Raw genomic sequence first — 20,586 nt, 5'->3', positions numbered from 1 at the left:
TGCAAGTAACATTTATCATTTTTTTCACATATTTATTATCCATTTGTGTATCCTTTTTGGTAAACTCCCTTTTTCTTATTTTCTAAGAGTTTTTTTTAAAGGCCTTTTTTATTGACTTATAGGAACTCTTTCTATATTAAGGAAATTAGTCATTTGTCATAAAAATATTTATGTGCTGTGCTTAGTTGCATCTGACTCTTTGCGACCGCATGGACTGAAGTCTGCCAGGCTCCTCTGTCCATGGGGATTCTCCAGGCAAGGATACTGGAGACGGTAGCCTATCCCTTTTCCAGTGGATCTTCCCGACCCAGGAATCAAACTGGGGTCTCCTGCACTGCAAGTGGATTCTTTACAAGCTGAGCTACCAGAGAAGCCTCAAAATATTTATAGTGTATGTTAAATCTGGTAAAAAAAATTCTTCTTTTTAATCCTTCCCACTTCCTGCCCCCTCCAGCTATTCTCACATATTTTTCCATAAGAATTTTTGAATCAGCTTTTCTAGCTCAATTCCGGTTGGCAGTTACCTCTCTGGCTATCTCTTTTCCAACTTTGCCTCACTCTCCAGGGTTTCTTGACCTCACCATGACTGGCATTCCTACACAAATCTTTGTTGTAGGAAGCTGTCTGTGCACTGCAGGGTGTTTAACAGCAACCTGGCATCTATTAACCGGATGCCAGCAGCAACCCTACACCTCCCACCCCAAGTTGTGTCCATGAAAAATGCCTCCAGGCATCCCCAATATCTGAGAACCACTGACTCACTCTGATCTAGCTACACAGGCCTCCTTGCTGCTCCTAGAGCACGCCAAGTATGCGTCTGCCTCATCACCTCCTTTAAATGTCTGCTCAAGGGACTTCCCTGGTGGTCCAGCGGTTAAGAATCCACCTTGCAATGCAGGGGACATGGGTTTGATCCCTCGTGGGGGAACTAAGATGGCACATGCCAGGAAGCAACCAAACCTGAGAGCCACAACTAGAGTCTGTGCACCACAACAAAAAATGCAACTAAGATCTGATGCAGTGCCCCCCACCCAAATCTCTGCTCAAATGTTGCTACTACTCAGTCTATTTTAAATTATGACTCCCCACCCACCCCATGCTCTCTATACTGTCCTTGATTTTTCTCTCTTGCGTTTCTCACCTAATATACTATATACTTCTCCAGCTCTTTATTTTGTCTCTCTCCCATCTTTAAAAACGTAAGCCGCACAAAGGCAAGAATTTTTGTTTTGTCATTCCTATGTTCCCCGATGCCTAGAACACACCTAGTACATAGTAATGACTCCATACGTATTAGATGAATAAATGAATCACAGCAGGTTTATATATTAGGTTAGATGAGAAATGCCATCTTTACCATGTTGATCCATCTTACACAACAAAATGGTATTTTCCCACACATTACAACTTTTTGTCCTCCTGTAAAGTTTTAACCTCAGATATGCAGATGATACCACCCTTATGGCAGAAAGTGAAGAAGAACTAAAGAGCCTCTTGATGAAAGTGAAAGAGGAGAGTGAAAAAGTTGGCTTAAAGCTCAACGTTCAGAAAACTAAGATCATGGCATCTGGTCCCATCACTTCATGGGAAATAGATGGAGAAACAGTGGAAACATGTCAGACTTTATTTTTTTGGGCTCCAAAATCACTGCTGATGGTGATTGCAGCCATGAAATTAAAAGACGCTTACTCCTTGGAAGGAAGGTTATGACCAACCTAGATAGCATATTTAAAAGCAGAGACATTACTTTGCCAACAAAGTTCCGTCTAGTCAAGGCTATGGTTTTTCCAGTGGTCATGTATGGATGTGAGAGTTGGACGGTGAAGAAAGCTGAGCGCCAAAGAATTGATGGTTTTGAACTGTGGAGCTGGAGAAGACTCTTGAGAGTCCCTTGGACTGCAAGAAGATCCAACCAGTTCATCCTAAAGGAGATCAGTCCTGGGTGTTCATTGGAAGGACTGATGGTGAAGCTGAAACTCCAATACTTTGGCCACCTCATGCGAAGAGTTGACTCATTGGAAAAGACCCTGATGCTGGGAAGGATTGGGGGCAGGAGGAGAAGGGGATGACAGAGGATGAGATGGTTGGATGGCATCACTGACTCAATGGACATGGGTTTGGGTAAACTCCGGGAGTTGGTGATGGACAGGGAGGCCTGGCATGCTGCGGTTCATGGGGTCGCAAAGAGTCAGACACGACTGAATGACTGAACTGAACTGATCTGAAAGTTTTAAAATTTGTTACAAACAAGGGACTTCCCTGGAGATCCAGTGGTTAAGACTCCGAGCTCCCACTGCAGGATATACGGGGTTCGATCCCTGATTGGGGAATTAATTTCCCACATGCCTCAAGGTGTGGCCAAAAATAAGAAATAAGAAATACTTACAAATAAGAAATACTAAATGCTTTTTGCACTAAACATTTGCCCAGGCTGTTTTTCCCTATTTGTGTACTTAGGAAGCTAAACTCCTTGGGTCACAAGGAGGGAGGACAGGCTGTCAGCCGGGAACCAGGCTTGGTGATTTGCTTGGTCGGTGACCCTTGGGCCTGTGGTCACGTCTAGAGGCCCCTCGTTGTCCATTTTCCCCATTACCCAGAGCAGAGCGCTTCTTCACAGGCTCCTGGCGGGGCCTCCACCTTGGCTGGTGGTACTTCCTAGGCGTCCATCGCTGTCTTCCTTCCTGAAGGGGCGCGCGCTACGGGACATTGAAGAGATAGCGGCTCAGAACAATCCTACTGCGTCCGGCCTCCCCAGAGACCCAAGGGCTCATCTCTGAGCTCTTGTGTAGGGCAGGTGACAGACATGATGAGGGTGACCTTACCTTTCCTGGTCAGCCTGACATGAGGGGCCTGTGCTAGTGGACAGACTGTCCAGCAGAGCAGGGGTATTGGGGTGTTGGCCTGTCTTTGGCAGACTCTGTCTGCGAGGAGAGAAATAGGGGCTTCTTCCCTGTCTCTGTTTCCTGAGACCTTTCCAGATGGGCCCCTGCTCTCCACCTCGCACTGCACTCCCGGCCAGGCCTGAAGTGTGGGAGTAGTGGGGAGACCCAAGGCACAGCGGAGCTCTGGACCTCCTCCCTGGGTGTGGTCTCTTGCCTGTGGAACAATGACCCTCCCACAGTCTGAGAGCTCTGGGCTGGGCACACGGGGGAGCGGGAACTTGGTGAAGGGGGTGCTCTTACATCGTCAGCCATTGCTGCTGCTCTTGGAGTCTCCTTTCTGGCAGGGGTTATGAGGATGCCCGTCAGGACCACAGGAGCCTCAGGTCCAGCCCAAGGTCAAGGTGGCCTCCAGATGGATCTGAAGCTGTGACTGGGTACCACCCCGGCTGGAGTAAGACCTTTAGAAGCAGTAAGCTCCAACAGATTATGGTCCCCTCTCCTCTTGTGTGGGACTTCCCTGGTGGCTCAGCAGTAAAGAATCGGCCTGCAATGGAGGAGATGAGGGTTCAATCCCTGGGTCGGGAAGACTCCCTGGAGCAGGGCATGGCAACCCACTCCAGTATTCTTGTCTGGAGAATCCCATGGACAGAGGAGCCTGGTGGGCTACGGTCCATGGGATCACAAAGAGTTGGACGCGACTGAACACACACACACACACTCCTCTTGTGTAAGTCAACATGAAATAAGATGATGTTTGAGGGGCGAGACCAGAGGCCCTGACAGTGCAAAGGGCTGTGTGGTGTCCTGCCTGCCCTGACCCCAGCCAGGCCTGGGACCTCCCGAGGTGGGGGTGCAGCAGCAACTCTGCTCGGAGTCTGGAGCAGAGCCAATGGGCAGGCCTGGGCTGTCTCAGAGGCTTGGCGGGGGATGGAGGGGGCCCTGGAGCTAGCAGGGAGGCAGGGAGAAGGGGAGAGGTCGGCTCCTGGCCGCTGTGGGGCTGCGGCAGTGTCCTGCGGCTCACCACTTCACATTTATAGCTCCAGTGCTTCTCAGCTTACTGTCCCTGCGGTGGGAGGCCCGGCTCTCTGGAAACCGCAGCTGTGGGTTGTTGGGTGCCTGCCTGGGTGCTGAGCTGTGAGGGAGCCTCAGAAGTTTCCCAGGACGGTGAACCTCAGCCCCAGCCCCCTGCCTCAGGTTTGCCCTGGTCTCTCCTAGAATCTAGCTGGAAGTAGGAGGGACTTGCCAGGATACTGAGGGCCCCCTGGTACCCCTCACCCAGCTGGCCCTCCGTGAGGAGCAGGAACCTTGGTGGAGAGCAGAGTGCTCCCTAAGGGCCCAGTGGGACTCTGGGATGAGGGAGCTGATGGAGGAGGGGAGGGTGAGACTAGAGGAGGAGGCTCACAGAACCAGGGCTGGGGTACCCTGGGCTTGATTCTCAAAGACATAACTTTTAAAAAAGATTATTATGTGTTATTTTTCACTCTTTTTTTAGGCTGCACCATGCGGCATGATGGGTCTTAGTTTCCTGACTAGGGGTCGAATCCATGCCGCCTGCATTGGGAGCGCAGTCTTAACCACTGGACCACCAGGGAAGTGCCTGGAGCTTGATTCTTGATGACCGCACAGGAAGCATGGAGCGGCTGCTCTCCAGCTGGAATTTCTCACCCTGCCAGGTTTCACACATGGCTCTGGTGCTAGAATAGCCAGCCCTGTGCTTTCTGAGCCTCGTGGCATGGCCCTGAGCAGACTGGTGCAGCAAGTGTGGCTCTGTTTGGCCAGGGAGGGGTCTGAGGCTGGGAGAGGATGGGAGGTAGGTGAGCTGGCTAGATGCCGGCAGCCCAGGAGGAGCCAGAGGACCCCAAGCCTGACCCCAAAGGCCCATTCCCATTACTGTGCCATGCAGACCTTGAGTTTGGTCTGAACTAGGGAGTAGGGTCCTGTGGCTTGACAGAGACTTGGGAGGAGCAGGGCCTGGCTTCTGGAGCCAGGAGCCCTGGATCTGCCTTGCTCTGGCTCAGTTAAGGGGCCAACTTCCTGCCCTGCCCCTCCGCCACCCCACAGGCCGTGTGGGCCCTGACGAGGGCAGATCAGGGAGGGAGAGAGGGAGTCTGGGGCCAGGCAGGGGACAGGCCCCTGGGGCGTCTGGAAACTCTCACCCTGCAATCGAGGGAAACCCCAGAGAACAAACAGAGGAGGGGACTGGGCAGGTAGAGCCATGATTACCGGGTGGGTGGGGTGTAGAGGCGCCCTGTGGGAAGGCAGGGCACACCTTGGGGAGGTGAGGCGGGAGGGCAGTTACTAAAATCACAGCTGATTTTCGTATAAATAGAATACCTATGGGGCATGTTTCTTTTTTAAAGTCAGGTTTTATTTCTGTGTTCCCTTCCTCAGCAAACATCCCTGGCGCGCCAGCTCTCGGTGGTTTCAGCCTGGTGACTTGGGCAGCTGGCTGGTTCTGGTCATGGTGCCCTTGATCTGGGTCTCTGAAGCAAAGAGCAATTCAGGCCTACGTTTACTGACCCCTGCGAGATGCCTGCCCTGCGCTGAGAGATGGGGGTCACAGGGAAGACTGGGGTTCTGTCCCGGCCCCCAAAGGTATATCCAGGTAAACAATCCTCCTCCTGATTGTACTGGAGCAGACAGGTTCAGCCAGAATCAGGGAAGGCTTCCCAGGATCTATTCTAGGCATAGTTTTTTTTTTTTTTTTTTAATTATTTGACTATTTTTCTTGGAGGATAGTTGCTTTATAATGTTGTGTTGCTTTCTATTGGATAGCAAAGTGAATTAGCTATACCTATAAACATATCCCCTCTTTCCTCCTACCTTCTCCTCTCCCTTTTAGGTCACCACAGAGCACTGAGTAGAGTTCCCTAGGCTGGACAGCTGGTGCTCGTTAGTTATCTGTTGTATACATAGTGGTGTAAATATGTCCATCCCAATCTCCCAATTCATGCCACCCACCACCCCCTTCCCTCCTTGGTAGCTGTCCATTTGTTCTCCGTCTTTGTCTCTATTTCTGCTTTTCAAGTATGTCCCTCTATACCACTTTTTCTAGATTCCACACATATGCGTTAATAGATGGTATTTGTTTTTCATCTTCTGACTTCACTGTGTATGACAGTCTCTAGGTCCATCCACGTCTCTGCAAATGGCACAATTCCATTCCTCCTTTATGGCTCAGTAATATTCCATTGTATATATGTGCCACATCTTCTTTATCCGTTCCCTCTGTTGATAGACATGCCGGTTGCTTCCATGTACTGGCTATTGTAAATAGTGTTGCAATGAACATTGGGGAGCATGTATCTTTTTGAATTACGGTTTTCTTGGGGTATATGCCCAGGAGTGGAATAATATGGCAGTTCTATTTTTAGTCTTTTAGGGAACCTCCATACTGTTCTCCATAGTGACTACACCAATTTACATTCCTGCCAACAGAGTAGGAGGAGTCCCTTTTCTGCACACCCTCTCCAGCATTTATTGTTTGTAGATTTTTTTGACGGTGGTCATTCTGATGGGTATGAGGTGATAACTCACTACAGTTTTGATTTGCATTTCTCTTAATAATTAGTGATGTTGAGCATCTCTTCATGTGCTTGTTGGCCATCTGTACGTCTTCTTGGGAGAAGTGTCTATTTAGGTCTTCTGCCCATTTTATGAAGACCATCTTTTGACTGGGTCACGAGAGGGCACAGGGGCTGCCTGTGTGAGCCTGGCTGGCTTGTGCTCTTTGTGTTTTTTTCCTCCTCTTTTCTAAACCAGGCCCCTTTGGGCAATGCCAGCCTATCTGTGACAACTGTGCCCGAGGGCCAGGGCTTGGCCTATCCGACCCTCGGACCCTGGTCAAGGTCTGGGGCAGGAATCTTTCAGAGTGCAGAAGCTCCGAGATAGGCCTGACTGTGGGAGGCTGGCCTGCTCCAAGGATGGCGCCTCCATAGCTCTCCAGGCCCTGGCTCCGGCCCAAGGCTCAGGCCGGGCAGAGCATCACAGTATCAGGGGTCTTCTCAAGGGCCCAGTGCTGACCTGGCCTTTCTGCAGGCTGCTCTGGGAGGGGCTCCACTAAGACGGGTCTCGTGAAAGGCCGGTTACCTGCCAGTGCTTGGCGTCCAAAATAGAATCTGAAGGAGCAGTAAAGCCTTTAATTCAATGTGTCTCAACAGCGGGTCGGTGTGGGGATAACTATGATCTGACCGGTCTTGGGCTATAATTACGGAGTCAGAATAAAAAATTACAGGCATTGTGTGGGCTTGTTTTAAATATAATGTAATCCACACCGTCCTCTCTCTTATTTGCTAGATTTGAGGTGCAGTCTTGGGCAGTTGGCACAGGTTCTGCCTGACGTGTAGCAGATAAAAATGGCCCTTGCCCAGTGGAAAGGGCATGGCAGGAGGCCTCCCCAGACCCCTAATGTTCCTGACTGCCCACGGCCTGTAACCCACAAGCACACGTGCACATGGGTCTGTGCAGGCCTCTGTCGTCCACGTTATCTGTGCCCCGCATCTCCCCCACCAGCCTCCCTGTCTCCAGCCTCCCCCAGCTGGTCCACCAGAAATATCTTTGTAAAACACACTCTTGAGGCTTAAGACCCATTAATGGCGCTCCTCTGTCCATAGGGTAAATCCATCCAAACTCCTAGTTCTTTCAGGTCTTGGCCCCAAACCACCTTTCAGCATCATGTCTGGGAACAACAAGCAGCCATAGAACCGAGGTGAAGGGCCCCGGGTTCCCGACTATGTGGGATTAAACTCACAGGCTCCATGTCTCATGAGCTGAGTGCGAGTCTGAGCAGGTTATCCCATCCACTTGCTTTAGCTCCCTGATACTGTAGGTTGTTGAGAGGATGGCATGAGATAACACGTTCCTGGGATGACCGCAGGCATGTCTCTTTTTCCTCACCGAGTCTCAAATTACCTATTAAAAGGAAGCGATAGACTCATTGCCTTTTGGATCAGTAAATGTTTTTAAAGTGATATTTCTTCGTATAGTTGTATGTGGTGAGACAAATATGTGTTCTTAGCTCAACCTTTTTGGGAAGCAAAGTCGAAAGACTAAAAACATGTTTATACTCTATGAGTAGGGAAAATTCAAATTGTGGACAAAGATTTATATTTAAAAGATTTTTACCTCAGTGTTTCCCCGCCACCCCGGTGTGTTTTTACATCCTTGAACAACAAAAATCATAGATGGCAAACACTGGGATAACAGTAAGTATTGGGTTAGCCAAAAAGTTCATCCAGGGTTTTCCATAGTAAACCCTGAACAAATTAACTTTTTGGCTAACTCAGTATTTATTTGTTTGTGTGTCTCACTTAAAACTTGTATGTAAGAATTAAAAGTGTTTATGAAGAATATTTCACTATGTTGAAAATGCTTATAATGTATAATTTAAAGTGAATAAAGTACATATAAAATTGTATAATATATACTGTATGATCTCGGTGATAATAAAAATATTATTTTTATTTACAATTAAAATTATCTTTGGTGAATCTATGGTATTGCATTCCCTTCTTTGTTGTTTTCTGTATTTTCTAAATATTTAAGAATGGGCATCCACTTCTTATGGGCTTCCTTACTGGCTCAGTCGGTAAAGAATCTGCCTGCAATTACAGAGACACGGGTTCGATCCCTGGGTTAGGACAATTCCCTGGAGGAGGGAATGGCTATCTATTCCAGTATTCTTGCCTCGAGAATTCCATGGACAGAGAATCCTGATGGGCTACAGTCCATGGGGTCACAAAGAGTCAGACGCAAGTGAGTGACTAACACTTTCACTTTTTCATGCATTTGTTATATAATAATAGTTTTAGAAAGAGCTGAGTTATGTTGAAAACATTAAATGAAAGGGCAGAACACTTGATGTTAGAGTTCCTGTCTGGTTTTTAACAATCTCTCTGATTCTAATGTTCTAGGACCATCCACGGAGTCTGAGAGGTGACTGCAGAGGCCCAGACCCCTCAAGGCCTGTCTACCTTCAGTGACAAGTGGCGGCAGGCAGGTCTGGTGCCTGGAGTCAGCAACTCACCAGGCATGGGGGTTCACCGAGTGCATCTGCATAGCTTCCCTTGAGGTCAGCTGCTTTTCTAAAGTCTTTCTGGAACCTTCCCAAGTGCCCAAGAACCTTCACGACCATTGGGAGCGGAGCAGTGTGCCAGCCCCCCATTCCTGCCACACTATGGAGTGCTGGGTGAGCTCCATCTACCTGGGGCCAAGGGGGTTTTCTGCCCAAGAAGCGAGCTCTTTCTGCCACTTTGGGCAAAGGGCTCGCTGGAGCCGTTCGTCTCTATGGGCCCCTCTGCTGTCACCCATCTGGACTCTGGGACCGTGCTCACTGGCTGTGTCAGACCCCACATTCCCAACTGCCAGGACATGCAGGTCTGTTTGGCGGGTTGTCCTGAGGATGGAGAGCCTGGAACACATCATTAGAGGGGCTCACTGAGCAGGGACATCCTAGTCATTCCCAGCCATTTCTTGGGAGGTCAGCCCAGATGAGACCCCGCCAGAAGGAAGAACCTCGTCTGAGTTCACTGGGGAGGGCCCAGTGTCTGGGTCCAGCCGGCAGCTTGTCAGGGCTCGTCCGGGACCATCACAAATCAGCCATGTGTCTGCCCAGTTAGAAACCAGAGAAAAACAGGATTCAGAGGTGGAAAGGTGGAGACAGGCTTAGAAAGAGAGAGGCCGACATGAAGTCAGTGAGAGGTGGAGAGAGACAGACACACAGGGACTACAATGCAGAAGGAAGGCCATTGAAAGAATGGACCAGGACCTACAACATGCTCATCCTTGATGTAGTCAGGGAAACGCACGTTAGAGTAGCTGAATGTGCTACTCCACACCTACTAAATTAGCACTCATTAGGGAAATGACAACATCTCATGCTCTGAGGCTGTGGTAAAGCCAGCTTAAACACACTGTCAGGGGCCCTGCAAATTAGCACAGTCTTCTAGGGAAGGAATTAGGCAATACGGCTCTCGAGATATTAAAATGTTCATCTCCTTGCCTGTGGTAATTAAACTCCTGGGAGTGGGTTGCGAGGAAATAATTCAACAGAAAAATAACAGGCTTGTACATAAAAGGATGGCGAGTGCAGTGTTCTCCATTCTGTCCAACACGCTATAGGAAGGCTGCTATAAATATTTACACAAATAGCGAATATGAAGACCGTTGTATATGCAAATAAACAGAAAATAAAACTATCAGTACATAAAAAATAATACGTACATGATCCCACCATCTGGATGTTTGGGCGGCCCCACCCTTGCTGGCGAACGGTAGTCCTTGTCTCCTCACACACTCCTGTCTTCCCAGGAGACCTGCCCTGCCCCTCCCTGTCTGGAGCTCTCCAACCATGAAGCCTGATCCGCAGACCTCAGACTGGTGGGGAGACAGTCTCAGCTGAGGCTGCCCACCTGGCCAGCTCACTTGGGTGGCCCCAGGGAGTCTGGGTGATGCCCACTGAGTCACTCCAAGGTCATACCCCAAGAAGTCATGCCCAAACTGACACAGTGGAGTTGCATCCTTATTTAAGAAAAGGGATAAAGTTTGATTTTGCAGGCACTGAAGTGTCTTGCTATTTGCAAGCACAGCAATCTGTTTAAGCCAGCTGCAGTCTGGACTCCCAGCTGAAGCATCACGAGGTGAAGGCAACTTATAACAGACTGAAGGCAAAGGGAAGGAGGGCTCATGGGGTCACCTTTCCTGGCCTACCCCAACAGTAGGCACAGATCTGATTCTGGACTTGAATCATCCAATTTCCGTCTTCCCCTAGCTCCTAGCGACCATCTCAGAAGCTGGCACTGAGCAGGAATTCAGTAAATCATGGGTGAATAAAAAGAAGGGAAAAAGACCATGTAGTATGAGTGAGCGTGTGTCATTGAACAATTCTGTCTTTATTCAAAGTCCGTCTGGCTTTGCAAATGTGTTCTTAATTGTGCTCTGGAGAAGCTACACCCCCTGTACTTTCCCTGCTTACTGCCCTTGCCTTACAGGGGGGCTGAGAATGTTCAGTGACCATGCCTGTGTCCAGACAAACCAAACCTTGTTCGTTCGGTCCGGGCATAGTTACTGGGCACAAAGAGGCTTTGTGATAGTCCCTGCCCTTGATGTGCTTTCAGTCTCATGGGAGAGACAGGAGTAAACAACGAGGAGTAATTTAAAGAGCGATCACATGGGTGCTGTAAACAGAGGGAGGATCAGTGGGAAGTGAGAAGATTCAGGAAGCGGGCTCAGGGTTGGGTGGAAGACAGGATCCTTGGTGGGGGTGGAAATGAAGCAGGGCTTTGAGGACAGGCAGGATTTTCTCCTCCATGGAAACCAATGGAGGAGAAAATTTCGAGGAGGGGATGGTCCTCGGGGTCAAATGATACAGGAGGATGAGGGAGGATGTGGACCGAAGAGGCCGCCGGACGTGACACTGGGACTAGCAGAAAGAGACTTGGAAAAAAAAAAAAAAGAGACTTGGAAGGCTCTCAGGCTCTCCAGCCTCTTGTGTCAGCAGAAGCTAGTGGTTAAGAGCACAAGCTTTGGAGTCAGCTTGGGTCTCAGCCCCTCTTCTTCCTGGCTGGTCACTCAGGGTAGGTGCCTTAACCTCTCTCTGCTCCCGTGTTCTGATCCACCTCATGCTGGTGTGAAGGATGCAGGGGTGTTCTGAACAGTGCCTGGGGGAGAGTGAGTGTTCACCGTGTGCTGGCTGGTCTCCACTCTCAAGGCTCCTTTTGGAATGGAACGTGCAACACGAATGTCCTCCCTTAAATCAATGTGGGCGCATCACACAAAGATATTTTGATTCTCAAGATGAATGTGGCTGGGCCTAATGCTGAATCACGGGGCCTTAGACTGAGAAGCACCAGATGCTTCCTTAAGCATCCCCAGGGTGTTGGGAAAAGTTCAGAGATGAGAAGCCAGCCTGCGGGTGGAGGCTGGGAAGTGGCTGCGGCAGTGTTGCCTGGAGAGCTCCCGGGGAGGGCCAGGGAACTCCTGGGGCTCTGGTCCCTCTCAGAAGTGGTCACTGCCGCAGGCAAACAAGCTGGATTGTCTGTTAACAACTGTGATTTTCTGTCACCTCAGGCCTGGCCTCAGGCCTCTGTGCTGCCTGGCGTGCCCCTGAGATTTCTGCTCAGCTAAGGATCAGCCTTTGCTGCCGTGCCGTGCGGGGATGGTCTGACCTCTGCTGTCCACAGTCTGTCATGGCACAAACTCAGACACTGTCACGGATTCAGAGGAAGCATTTTCTTTTTTCAGCTTTCTGGATAGTGACTCCCGATATTAACATATTTTACACTGTGACAGGGCTTCCCAGGCGGTGCTAGTGGTAAAGAACCCTCCTGCCAATGCAGGAGATGTTAAGAGACTCGGGTTCAATCCCTGGGTTGGGAAGATCCCCTGGAGGAGGACATGGCAACCCACTCCAGTATTCTTGCCTGGAGAATCCCATGGACAGAGGAGCCTGGAGGGCTACAGTCCATAGCGTTGCAAAGAGTTGGACATGACTGAGGAAACTTAGCACACTGTGACAATACAGAAAAATTTCACAAAGAAATTCTTACCTTTGAATTGCTTGTTCAAAGGTAAGTGTATATATCAGTTGATATATACACTGATACAATCTATATTTTCTATTTTTTATTTTGTGAGTAAGAAAAATGCTGATTACAATACAATAAATAGACCTCACAGTCACAGGCTTTCTCATGCATCTAAAAAACCATTCACTTAGGGAACTAAATTAGTGCCTTATTTCCCAAACACTAATCAGTGTGTTCCATATCACTTTCAAATTTCTGGCCACACTGAAGGCCGACTCTTTATGGAAATCTATTTTTTATTTAAATCAATTCATTTAAACATTTAAAAATGCCCACTATAGCTGAAGTAAAATATTGGTGAAATAACAAGTATGAGTGTTAGTTATATACATATATATATAATTATATATATAATACATATATATATTATATATTTATATATAATTCACTGTTAAAATTCAACATTCAAAAAATGAAGATCATGGCATCTGGTCCTATCACTTCATGGCAAATGGATGGGGAAAAGAGTAGAAACAGTGACAGATTTTATTTTGTTGGGCTCCAAAATCACTGTGGATGGCGACTGCAGCCACAAAATTAAAAGATGCTTGCTCTTTGGAAGAAAAGCTATGACAAACCTAGACAGAGCATTAAAAAGCAGAAACATCACTTTGCCGACAAAGGTCCGTGTGGCTTTTCCAGTAGTTGTATATGGATGTGAGAGTTGGACCATAAAGAAGGCTGAGTGCCAAAGAGCTGATGCTTTTGAACTGTGGTGTTGGAGAAGACTCTTGAGAGTCCCTTGGACTGCAAGGCGATCCAGCCAGTCCATCCTAAAGGAGATCAGCCCTAAATATTCACTGGAAGGACTGATGCTGAAGCTGAAGCTCCAATACTTTGACCACCTGATGCAAAGAGCCAACTCATTGGAAAAGACCCTGATGCTGGGAAAGACTGAGGGCAGGAGGAGAGGGAGCAACAGAGGATGAGACGGTTAGATAGCATCACTGAGTCAATGGACATGAGTTTGAGCAAGCTCCGGGAGATGGTGAAGGACAAGGAAGCCTGGTGTGCTGCAGTCCATGACGTTGCAGAGTTAGACACAACTTAGTGACTGAACAAAAGAAAAACACTGAAATAAATATTTAATTATCAAAATAAAAAACGTTCTCATACCTCCTAAAATCATCTTGCACACCAGCAGTGTCTGCATTCCTCACTTTGAGAATCACATATTCAAAGATTGGTCCAAACATCTCATTTTCAGTGGGGGCAGTGAGGCCCAGAGGGATGAATTCATTTATTGGAGGTCTAGTTTCTCAGTCAGTGGGAAGGTCAGCCTGGTCAGGGGAGAGAAAAGAGAAAATAAAGGAATCAAAGTCTTACCAGTCTTAACATTTTCAAAGAGAGGCCCTACCCTATCATCTCATTGGAGCTCAGATATCAGTGTGGTGTTACCTTGACAGAGCCATTTTAAGTCTGGATCTTAGATATTCTTATCTTTGGAGGTCCTGATCCATATCATATCACATATATTACAAGGTGTGCCCACTGACCTTTATTAATTTCAATTTTGCTATTTTCTTGTACTTGTATTTTGAAGCCAATGGATTTTTGAAGCTTCAACCATTTTTTGCAGGTCCTAGGATTACAGCCTGCCATGCCTAATGGATAAAGTGGCCCTGGGACTGGTAAAGAATCTCATCAAAGACACACTAAAGAACTATTTAATTCCTCTAGACCTTTCTTCTGGTATCTTTAATGGGTAATGTGGACAGGCCACTGACAACTAAATGAGTGAGTTTCCAGTGGTAAAATCTTTGCTGTTCTGAGAGTCCAGTGGGGGCAGTGCTACTGCAGGTAGGCTAAGTGCCATGTGACTGGCAAGGGGCTCTCACTCTGTGCCTCAGTCTCCTTATTAAGGAAAACAAAGGGATTAGATTCCAAGAGAGTCAATCATCTAGAAATCAAGTTCTTGGCTTCTTCACAGTAACCTTTCAACCACTTTTCCAGGTACGACTAATAAGGAGATCAGGAGCATTTATTGCAGAAAGGTCTGGAAGGATATACACCGAGTTACTGACACGACTTATTTCCAGAGGGTGAAAATGGAAAGCAATGATGACAGATTCTTTACACATCTTGAATTATTTCATTTGTTACATTAAGCACATTATCACTTTTGTAACGAAAACATTAATAAAGAACAGTTAAAGAAAAGGAAGCACTTTGCTCATTTAAAAACACTGATTAAGAGTGTGTATCTAATGCACACGGTCTGTCACATTAAAAAGAGTGAGTAAGCTCACCAAAGACTAACATTCCAAAGTCTAAGTATTAGTCTATAGCAGTAGTTTGATGAAGCAGAAGCATCAGGGGTGCCTCTGGGGTTTTATGACATTCCCCTGGCCTGAGCCCTATTCCGGTGCACTCCCTCGTAATTAAATGAATTAATGTGAGTAATGACTGGGCACGGTGCCTGCCAATAGCGAGTACTCCATCTCCCAGTGAGGTCCCACAGAATCCAGATCTTTCAGTTCACTTGAGTCCCTCAGTTGTGTCCGACTCTTTGCAACCCCATGAATCCCAGCACGCCAGGCCTCCCTGTCCATCACCAACTCCCGGAGTTTACCCAAACCCATGTCCATCGAGTCAGTGATGCCATCCAACCATCTCATCATCTGTCGTCCCCTTCTCCTCCTGCCCCTAATCCTTCCCAGCATTAGGGACTTTTCCAATGAGTCAACTCTTCGTATGAGGTGCCAAAGTACTGGAGTTTCAGCTTCACCATCAGTCCTCCCAATGAACAACCAGGACTGATCTCCTTTAGGATGGACTGGTTGGATCTTCTTCCAGTCCAAGGGACTCTCAAGAGTCTTCTCCAACACCACAGTTCAAAAGCATCAGTTCTTTGGTGCTCAGCTTTCTTCACCGTCCAACTCTCACATCCATACATGACCACTGGAAAAACCATAGCCTTGACTAGATGGACCTTTGTTGGCAAAGTAATGTCTCTGCTTTTAAATATGTTATCTAGGTTGGTCATAACCTTCCTTCCAAGGAGTAAGCGTCTTTTAATTTCATGGCTGCAATCACCATCAGCAGTGATTTTGGAGCCCAAAAAAATAAAGTCTGACACTGTTTCCACTGTTTCCTCATCTATTTCCCATGAAGTGAAGGGACCAGATGCCATGATCTTAGTTTTCTGAACGTTGAGCTTTAAGCCAACTTTTTCACTCTCCTCTTTCACTTTCATCAAGAGGCTCTTTAGTTCTTCTTCACTTTCTGCCATAAGGGTGGTGTCATCTGCATATCTGAGGTTATTGATATTTCTCCTGGCAATCTTGATTCCAGCTTGTGTTTCTTTCAGCCTCGCGTTTCTCATGATGTACTCTGCATATAAGTTAAATAAGCAGGGTGACAATATACAGCCTTGACGGACTCCTTTTCCTATTTGGAACCAGTCTGTTGTTCCATGTCCAGTTCTAACTGTTGCTTCCTGACCTGCATACAGGTTTCTCAACAGATAGGTCAGATGGTCTGGTATTCCCATCGCTTTCAGAATTTTCCACAGTTTATTGTGATCCACACAGTCAAAGGCTTTGGCATAGTCAATAAAGCAGAAATAGACATTTTTCTGGAACTCTCTTGCTTTTTCGATGATCCAGCGGATGTTGGCAATTTGATCTCTGGTTCCTCTGCCTTTTCTAAAGCCAGCTTGAACATCTGGAAGTTCACAGTTCACGTATTGCTGAAGCCTGGCTTGGAGAATTTTGAGCATTACTTTACTAGCATGTGAGATGAGTGCAATTGTGCGGTAGTTTGAGCATTCTTTGGCATTGCCTTTCTTTGGGACTGGAATGAAAACTGACCTTTTCCAGTCCTGTGGCCACTGCTGAGTTTTCCAGATTTGCTGGCATATCGAGTGCAGCACTTTCACAGCATCATCTTTCAGGATTTGAAATAGCTCAACTGGAATTCCATCACCTCCACTAGCTTTGTTCATAGTGATGCTTTCTAAGGCCCACTTGACTTCACATTCCAGGATGTCTGGCTCTAGGTGAGTGATCACATCATCGTGATTATCTGGGTCATGAAGATCTTTTTTTTACAGTTCTTCTGTGTATTCTTGCCACTTCTTCTTAATATCTTCTGCTTCTGTTAGGTCCATACCATTTCTGTCCTTTATCGAGCCCATCTTTGCATGAAATGTTCCCTTGGTATCTCTAATTTTCTTGAAGAGATCTCTAGTCTTTCCCAATCTGTTGTTTTCCTCTATTTCTTTGCATTGATCGCTGAGGAAGGCTTTCTTATCTCTCCTTGCTATTCTTTGGAACTCTGCATTCAAATGGCTTTATCTTTCCTTTTCTCCTTTGCTTTTTGCTTCTCTTCTTTTCCCAGCTATTTGTAAGGCCTCCTCAGACAGCCATTTTGCCTTTTTGCATTTCTTTTCCATGGGGATGATCTTGATCCCTGTCTCCTGTATAATGTTATGAACCTCTGTCCATAATTCATCAGGCACTCTATCAGATCTAGTCCCTTAAATCTATTTGTCACTTCCACTGTATAATCATAACGGATTTGATTTAGGTTATACCTGAATGGTCTAGTGGTTTTCCCTACTTTCTTCAATTTAAGTCTGAATTTGGCAATAAGGAGAGGCGCTAGCCTGCGCCTGCGGCCGGGGGCAGCTGAGAAGAGTTACCCCAGGTCCAAGGAGCGGCGGCTGCATGGGCACAGGAGAGCCGAGAGGAGTTACTCCACATTCAAGGTCAGGAGGGGCCATCGTGAGTAGATACCCCTTGTCCAAGGTAAGGAGCAACAGCTGCACCTTGCTGGAGCAGCCGTGAAGAGATACCTCACGTCCAAGGTAAGAGAAACCCAAATAAGACGGTAGGTATTGCGAGAGGGCATCAGAGGGCAGACACACTGAAACTATAATCACAGAAAACTAGCCAATCTGATCACACGGACCACAGCCTTGTCTATCTCAATGAAACTAAGCCATGCTGTGTGGGGCCACCCAAGATGGATGGGTCATGGTGGAGAGGTCTGACAGAACGTGGTCCACTGGAGAAGAGCATGGCAAACCACTTCAGTATTCTTGCCTTGAGAACCCCATGAACAGTATGAAAAGGCTAAAAGATAGGACACTGAAAGATGAACTCCCCAGGTCAGTAGGTGCCCAATATGCTACTGGAGATCACTGGAGAAATAACTCCAGAAAGAATGATGGGATGGAGCCAAAGCAAAAACAATACCCAGCTGTGGATGTGACTGGTGATAGAAGCAAAGTCCGATGCTGTAAACAGCCATATTGCATAGGAACCTGGAATGTTAGGTCCATGAATCAAGGCAAATTGGAAGTGGTCAAACAGGAGATGGCAAGAGTGAACGTCGACATTTTAGGAATCAGCGAACTAAGATGGACTGGAATGGGTGAATTTAACTCAGATGACCATTATATCTACTACTGTGGGCAGGACTCCCTCAGAAGAAATGGAGTAGCCATCATGGTCAACAAAAGAGTCTGAAATGCAATACTTGGATGCAATCTCAAAAACGACAGAATGATCTCTGTTCGTTTCCAAGGCAAACTATTCAATATCACAGTAATCCAAGTCTATGCCCCGACCAGTAACGCTGAAGAAGCTGAACTTGAACGGTTGTATGAAGACCTACAAGATGTTTTAGAACTAACACCCAAAAAAGATGTCCTTTTCATTATAGGGGACTGGAATGCAAAAGTAGGAAGTCAGGAAACACCTGGCGTAACAGGCAAATTTGGCCTTGGAGTACAGAATGAAGCAGGGCAAAGACTAATAGAGTTTTGCCAAGAGAACGCACTGGTCATAGCAAACACCCTCTTCCAACAACACAAGAGAAGACTCTACACATGGACATCACCAGATGGTCAACACCGAAATCAGATTGATTATATTCTTTGCAGCCAAAGATGGAGAAGCTCTATACAGTCAGCAAAAACAAGACTGGGAGCAGACTGTGGCTCAGATCATGAACTCCTTATTGCCAAATGCAGGTCTTTACATCCTGCTAAATGGGATAAATAGCACATACTGTTGAAAGCAGGGATGTCCTTTCATTCCCAGCCAAGGCTGCCTTGAATGGCTCAACCTACTAATCTGTTAAGATTTACTGATCTAGGTGGTAGCCCTGACCTGCCTCCAGTTGTTGCTAACCAGGTTAACTTAGAAAAACTAGGTACCGGTCAGCATATTCTCTATCACATCATCTGTTTGTTTCTTTCATAGTGCTCATCACAATAGAAAACTCTTGGTTTGTCATCTGTTGTCTCCCTTTTCACTAGAGTGTAAGCTCCCCAAGGGCTAGGACCCTGTTTGCCTTGTTCACTGCTATAGCCCAAATGCACGCCCAGCACAGAGTAGGTGCTCAATAAATATTCCTCCCCTGCACCTCCTCAAATCACAGTCAGGTTTCCTTTCTAAGATTATTCTTGATTGTTGACGTTGACCTTCACTTTTCACTTTGAACTACATGTGACCTGTATTACGGAGAAGGCAATGGCACCCCACTCCAGTACTCTTGCCTGGAAAATCCCATGGACGGAGGAGCCTGGTAGGCTGCAGTCCATGGGGTCGCTGAGAGTCGGGCACGACTGAGTGACTTCACTTTCACTTTTCACTTTCCTGCACTGGAGAAGGAAATGGCAACCCACTCCAGTATTCTTGCCTGGAGAATCCCAGGGACGGGGGAGCCTGGTGGGCTTCTGTCTATGGGGTTGCACAGGGTTGGACACGACTGAAGCGACTTAGCAGCAGCAGCAGCAGCAGACCTCTATTGAAACCTGTGTGCATGGCTACCAGGCACAAGGACTTGGCATAAAGAGAAATATTTTGAAACATAAACACAGGCCAACTAATTAATTAAGGAAAGTCTGTTCCTTGCACCTCAGGTTTGCAGCAGGCATATAACTTCACTGGTTATGATTTGTTTGCTCCTTGTCCCTAAGTTTGAAGCAGCCAAGGTCATTCAGTGAGTGAGTGATAGTCGCTGAGTCCTGTCTGGCTCTCTGTGACCCCATGGACTGTAGCCTGCCAGGTTCCTCTGCCCATGGAATTCTTCAGGCAAGAATACTGGAGTGGGTTGCCATTTCCTTCTCCGGGTTTGAAGCAGCCAAGGTCATTCAAGGGGCCCCAAACTCAAAACTCACCTGCCTCGGAGGTTCAAACAGTCTCTTTTCCATCAGCTTAACACATACAGTATCTAGGGCCTGAAAACTTTTTGTGCTGGCTTCAAATTAAAATAGTTCACTGGGTCAAAGGCTTGCCTTTGGTCCAAGGTGCAACAGGGTCAATGAATGTTGGCTAAGTCCCGAAACCGCAGCTTGGCTCTTTCTTAAATTGATTTGTGGACTGTTTCCAGGAAGCCAAAGATGATCGGTCCACCTGGCAGCAGGCAGGCTGCGAACTGGAGGCGATTCGGCCCTGGCCAAGGGCCATGGCCATCTCGTGGCCCCGAGGAAGGCAGCATTTCATCGGGCCTTTTGGACGTTCTGGCGGGCGGCCGGCTTCTCCCGCCGCGGCGGGCTCTCCACGCGGTGCACAGACGTCTCCACCCTCAGGGACGAGGCCCTGACGTGGCGGGAAGTCGTCTCCGTGAGCTGTGAGGCGGTTTCCACGTGCTGGGAGGACACCTCGAGGACTCGAGGGAGTCGCTTCCCAGAGTGGGAGACGGAGGGCCCCTCGCTGCGGCGCTGGGTGGTCTCCACCTGCCGGGAAGATGTACTCACGTGACGGTAGGATGTCTCCACGCGGTGGGACGAGGTCTCCACGCTGACCGTCGCCGTCTCCTCGGAGCGGATGGATTCCGCCCGGGCCGGAGAGGGCTTTCCCCGAAGGGCTGAGGCCATCTTATGGGGGTAACGGGGCCAAGCCGACCTTTGGGAGGCCCCACCGCCCCCACGATCCCCGAAGGATTATTTTATACCGTGAGGAGCGACGTCACATGCCATTGTTATGCAGGCAGAGCGGTGGTCGAGGGTCCCGCGACCCACGTGGAGGCACCGTGATCCTGCAACGGGGAGGTCTAAGACTCCTTGGGAACCCTGGGTTCGGCCCCTGAGAGCACCGTCTGCCCCCGCACCTCCCCCTCGTCTGTCAAGAGCCTGTCCGGGTGGAGGCGGGGTCGGGGCGCCGGGG

At 48.0% G+C, this 20,586-nt stretch overlaps 1 protein-coding gene across 9 annotated transcripts; it reads right to left on the bottom strand.

Annotated features, from left to right (window-relative positions):
- Nucleotides 1-1,296: 1,296 nt before the first annotated feature.
- On the bottom strand, nt 1,297-20,546 carry C3H17orf100 (chromosome 3 C17orf100 homolog). Of its 9 annotated transcripts, none has more exons than XM_081579827.1 (6): nt 19,599-20,546; nt 13,583-13,746; nt 7,633-7,793; nt 3,183-3,426; nt 2,594-2,696; nt 1,297-2,033 (listed from the first exon to the last, which is right to left on the bottom strand). In XM_081579827.1, exon 1 carries the CDS (start codon nt 20,295-20,297, stop codon nt 19,920-19,922), a length of 378 nt encoding a protein of 125 aa, XP_081435953.1. In that variant the 5' UTR covers nt 20,298-20,546; the 3' UTR covers nt 1,297-2,033; nt 2,594-2,696; nt 3,183-3,426; nt 7,633-7,793; nt 13,583-13,746; nt 19,599-19,919. The 9 variants fall into 9 exon arrangements, with proteins under 9 accessions (XP_081435953.1, XP_081435959.1, XP_081435951.1 ...); XM_081579833.1 differs by having other exon boundaries at nt 19,716-20,546; XM_081579825.1 differs by lacking the exon at nt 1,297-2,033 and having other exon boundaries at nt 2,407-2,696.
- Nucleotides 20,547-20,586: the final 40 nt, after the last annotated feature.

Source organism: Giraffa tippelskirchi, chromosome 3 (assembly GCF_054371585.1).
Source record: "Giraffa tippelskirchi isolate mGirTip1 chromosome 3, T2T-mGirTip1v1.2.pri, whole genome shotgun sequence".
Lineage (NCBI taxonomy): Eukaryota > Metazoa > Chordata > Mammalia > Artiodactyla > Giraffidae > Giraffa > Giraffa tippelskirchi.
Note: the sequence above shows the minus strand (reverse complement) of the source record. Positions and strands in the feature narration are given on the sequence as shown.